Source organism: Hipposideros armiger, unplaced genomic scaffold (genome assembly GCF_001890085.2).
Source record: "Hipposideros armiger isolate ML-2016 unplaced genomic scaffold, ASM189008v1 scaffold_152, whole genome shotgun sequence".
Taxonomy (NCBI): domain Eukaryota; kingdom Metazoa; phylum Chordata; class Mammalia; order Chiroptera; family Hipposideridae; genus Hipposideros; species Hipposideros armiger.
Genome location: NW_017731502.1, coordinates 1402480 through 1407263, shown reverse-complemented (window position 1 = coordinate 1407263; position 4784 = coordinate 1402480). Strand labels below are relative to the sequence as shown.

Genomic DNA, 4784 nt, shown 5'->3' with positions numbered 1-4784 from the left:
TTTTTTTTTTAGCTGAGCCCTCCTGCCACCTGTTGGTAGCTCAGCGGCAGCTCAGCTCTGGCGCGGCATCGAACCGCTGTTGCTCAGAGCTCGCACTCTTGAGTGAGCTCTTAATTGAGCCACTCGGCCAGCCTGGGCCATTCTTTCTCAACAGTATGTTTGGATCACTTCTTTTTGCCTGATATTCCATTGTATGTATATTCTGTAGTTTATATAACTAGCTTTGCTTACTGCATATTGAGGTTGTTTTCATTCTTGCTACTACAAACAGTGCTGCCTTCCAGGGAGGTTGTATCAATCTGAACGTCCATTAGTGACATATGGGAGTGCATTTTTTCATATCCTCAGTTACAAAGAATATTATGTTTTTTGATCATTGACAATCTAATGGGTGAAAATTTTATTTGTGCTTTTTAAATGACTGAGGTGGTAATTTTCTAACATGTTAAAGAGGCTTTCACAATTTCTGTTCATTGGTTCATTTCCTTTGTCCATTTTAATACTGAATTATCTTATTGCAAGAGTTTTTACATAGCAAGGCCATCAACGCTTTGTCATGTGTTGCAAATATTTTTCTAAGTTTGTATCTTGTCTTTTGTCTTTCATATTTTTTCCCAGGTGGATATTTTACTTTTTTTTTTTCAAAGATTTTATTGGGGAATTGGGGGAGGGGAACAGAGTTGGGGAAGGGGAAGGGGAATAGACAAGTCGCTGTCTTTTTGTTCTTCAGTCTAATTGTGGAGGATGTCGCTTCACTGGCCCATGTTGGTATTATCACTGCATTCTTCCTGGGTGAGGCAGTCGCTCACCGGCCTTTGGATGGCCGCTCACGGTGGCTCATAGCAGCTTACAGCAGCTCACAAAAGCTCATGCCTGCTGCCGGCCAGCCCCTCTGCAGCCTACACCGTCACCTGCAACTCACAAGCGACTCACAGCAGCCCAGCTCCAGGTCGAGCTGTTCTTCACCATCTTAGCTGTAGAGGGCCCTGCGTCACTGGCCCTAATGTGGGCTCCAAACCTGGGCTCTGCTGCTCAGAGCTGGTGTCCCAAGCCAATTCCTAGCTAATCCGCCACTCCGCTGGCCGGATATTTTACATTTTTGTGTAGTCTTTTCTTTTCGTGGCTCTAACTTCTAATTCCAATTCTGCCACTTTCTGGGTATGTCACTTGGTTTCCTGCTCTGTATATGGGTTGATAATGTTGGTGTGAGTTCGGTGAACGCATCCGGATCTGAAAGCTCACAGCTAAAAGCGGCAATGCTGAGCAGCCGGCTGCTGTGCTTCGGCACCGGGCTCGGACGCTTCCAAATCTCACAGAAGGCCAACCCCAGGAACTGCGCCTTGCCTGAACGTTGCGCTCTTTGGAACCACGTGAGTGGCTCCGCCCCGCTTCGTTTCCGACCAATGGTCGAGTTTCATACGGCATAGGGTCCCGCCTCCCAGCCTCTGACCAACAGTTGAGCTCCGTCTTGCTCGGAGTCTCGCCCCTCGCCGATTGGAGCAATGGGCGACCTTCGTCCAACGCAGGGCCCGCCCCCGCCGCACGCCGGGCTGCGAGCCGCAGGGCTCATTCCGGGAGGCGGGCGCAGCGGAGGCCAGTGTGGTCGGGTCTCGGGCGGAGTCCGGGGCCGGGGCCGCAGGACTGGGGCGGGAGTCGAGCCGGTGGCCGGGGCGGAACGTCCGGGCCGTGGGGAAGGCGGGACCGACGTGTGGGCTGCGGCGCAGGGACGGAAGAGGTGGCCGAGAGGTGTCCTGAGGCGGTGGACCCCGGCGCCGCCGGCTCCTGAGGGGCGACGCGGGCCCCTTCCGGCCTGGGCTGGTCGGCGGGGCCGCGGGAGCAGGGCGGGCCACGCGCCGGTCCGGCCCTGCGGCCCGCCATCGGCGTTCTGGGGCCTGCGGGCGGCGCGCCCGCCCAAGGGCTGCGGGTCCAGCCGCCATGTGTAGACCTTAAGCGCCAGTAGTCTTAGGAAGCGCTTTGACATCTCTGAAGGGCTTTGTATTGCAAACTAAATCGAAGCTCTTTGTAGTCCCGGAAGCGCTTTGACATCTCCGAGGTAGCGCTGTGCAAACTGAAGCGTTTGGTAATCGTGGAAGCACGTTGTGGGCTGGGAAACCGAACCGAAGCCTTTAGTAAACCTTGCAGCGTTTTGACTTCTCCGAAGCGCTTTGGAATCGCAAACAGTCGAAGCGCTTTGGCATCTCTGAAACAGAGAACTGTGATGGGCAGTGGAAAGAAGGGGGAAAGGTTAGTAGGGCTAGCCCCTGGCTCTGACCTTCTGACTTGCCCTCGCCCAGGGGACCCCGGGACGGCGGGAGTGGAAGGAGGGACAGCTAAGAGGGGTGGTATTGGAATCCAGGCCCCCTCTTTACCTTGCAGGTGCCCATGGCGTCGGAGCGGCGCAAGGTCAAGTACCACTGGAGTAGCACTTCGGAAGGGTGTTCCCGCAAGCGCAGCTGCCTCCGGGAGACCAGTGATGTGGCCCCCTCCAGACGGCCCGCTCATAGCTCTGCGTCGCGTTCTGGAGGGGCCAGCAGCCCCAAGCGCCTGAAAGCCCAGAAGGAGGACGATGTGGCCTGCACACCAAGGTTGTCTTGGGACTCATCCCGCCGCAGAAATTCTTCCTCTTCCTCCCATTCCTCTGGCCCAGGTGTGGACGGGGCTGCCTCCAAAGGCTGCCTGATTCGGAGCACACGGGGTTTCCTTTCGTCAGGGGGATCTCTGCGCCCTGCCAACCCCTCTCTAGAAGAAATGGCTTCTCTAGAGGAAGAAGCTTGCAGCCTTAAGGTAGGTGGCTGCAACACCTTGCAATGGGTGAAGCCCATTCCACGTGGCTTGAGATGTTGGGAATGGGAATTGGGTGGAAAGAGGCTAAAAAGGATCATGCCCTTTAGGATCTCTGGGGTCTTCCCAGAGGTCTCTCTTGTGTAAACATGGAAGACCAAGCATTAGGCCAGGGGATGGCCTAAAGTTCCCTAGAGAGGTAGTTTTCAAACCTGGCTGCACTTTGGAACTAATTGGAAAGCTTTAAAATAGTACTCGTGCTTGCCTCCCACCCTGAGTTAATTGGGCTAGGGTGTAGCCTGGGCTTCCACATTTTTAAATGCTCCTCAGGTAATTGTAATGTGCGTCCAGGTTGGAGAATCACTGCAGTAGAAGGTGGATTGCATGCTCAAGAGACACAGATGTATTTTAGTTGTAAATTTAAGGAATTGTGTTCTTGAACCACTCTGAGTCACAGAACCAGGGAATAAGGATTTGGTTCTGGGTGTGGCTTTTCACCAAAGTTAGGGTTTCCAGCACACTGGAGTTCTGGTTGGTGGAGTTGGGGGGTTGTTTTGCAGGTTAAACGTTTAGTTCCATCAATGGGAACACACAAGAGGGTTTCTACAGTAAATATTTGTAAGTGGACTGAGGAGTGCATCACAGAGGAGGTACGTTTCATTCACTCATTCATTTTATATTAACCTCTTTTTTAAAAAGGAGTAATAAAATTTTCCCTGCTCTCTCGCTCTCTCTCTCTCTCTCTCTCTCTCTCTCTCTCTCTCTCTCTCTCTCTCTCTCTCTGTGTGTGTGTGTAAGTAAGTGTGTAAGTAAGTGTAAGTAAGTTGAACGTGAGTCTCTTGTAAATAGGAGCAAATACAATTCTGGCTTTTGTAGTCTGCTGTTTTCCCATTAGAGAGAGTAGAGCGGCCATACAGGGTAAGCTTTATCCACTCATTCAATCAAGTTTTGAACAAACATTTATCGAGGGCCTAGTTTGTGCCAGGCAGTGTTCTCGTTGCTTGGGATTCTCCAGTAACAAAACAAAGATCACTGACTGCCCTCGTATAGTTTGTATTGTAGGTTTTGGACCTCTGGGCTTTAAAAGGTGAGGAGGAGTTTGCATGTGGAGGAATGGAGGAAAAGGCTTTATGTGTGGGAAAGATGGGCTGTCTCTAGAGAAAAGTTATTTTACAAAAGCAATAAAAACAAGATCTCAAGGAAAGTGGGTTTGTCTTTAAGATTTTGCTCAGTGGTTCCTATGTAGAACTGAGAAATGAGGCTGTTTTTGGCTGTTTATGCTTGGTAACTCTTGGACGAAGTACCCCAGGTATTTTCAGTGTGGACCTTGAAGGACTCATATATGGATGGGCACCTGGATTGTTTTTTAATGGTGAATTGAAAAGCTTTGTCTTTGGTATAAGAATACTGAATAGTACTCATCTGTAAATCGAGTGAATATGGGACTTTGCTCATACAATTTAATCTTGTCATTAGTCCTTCTTGCTCCAAGTTCAGTGGATTTGGGTACAGTATAAAATAATATTAATTGATTAAATTTAACTTCAGTGGCAATTACAGGTAGAGTGAAGCCTGATATTAGGAGGAGTAGAAAATTAATCTTGCTTAATCTTTCAGGTATGCTGCATCCCTGGCTCAGGCTGTCCTTGCAAACTGGTAACTCAAGTTTTAGGGTGTGGCCTCTAAGCCAGGTGTGTCTAATCCTAGCATGAACCCACCTTTTTCTCGTTTAGACCTAAGGGGCCTTGTTTTGCAAAAATCAATTTAATGGTTAATCATAGAGTAATGAGTAGTCTAGGCCTGTCTCAGAAGTCTTCGGATTCACCAATGCCTTGCTTTTGGTCAGTGAGCTCTTAAGGGTTATTGTGTCCCATGCACTCTGTTGTGTCTTGGAGCCGTGAAATCGCTTCTAAGGAGCACACATGGTTAGAGAAGTCATGAGACTTGTCTCATGATGTGGTATGGTGGAGCAAAGAGCCCAGAATGGAGTGGAGTCTTGGAGA

The 4784-nt window shown here is 50.0% G+C and overlaps 1 protein-coding gene across 2 annotated transcripts in view; it reads left to right on the top strand.

The window, feature by feature from the left end:
* The first annotated feature begins 1626 nt into the window (after nt 1-1626).
* Nucleotides 1627-4784, top strand: part of TATDN2 (TatD DNase domain containing 2) — a 35114-nt gene continuing 31956 nt past the window's right edge. Inside the window, exons 1-2 of one of the 2 annotated variants that reach the window (XR_002124962.1) lie at nt 1627-2244; nt 2377-2784. Coding sequence is in view for 1 of the 2 variants with exons in the window: in XM_019651143.1 (XP_019506688.1) it covers nt 2383-2784 (402 nt within the window). In the remaining variant the exon portion in view is untranslated. The remainder of the gene's footprint in view (nt 2245-2376; nt 2785-4784) is intronic. The other variant, XM_019651143.1, reaches the window with a different exon arrangement.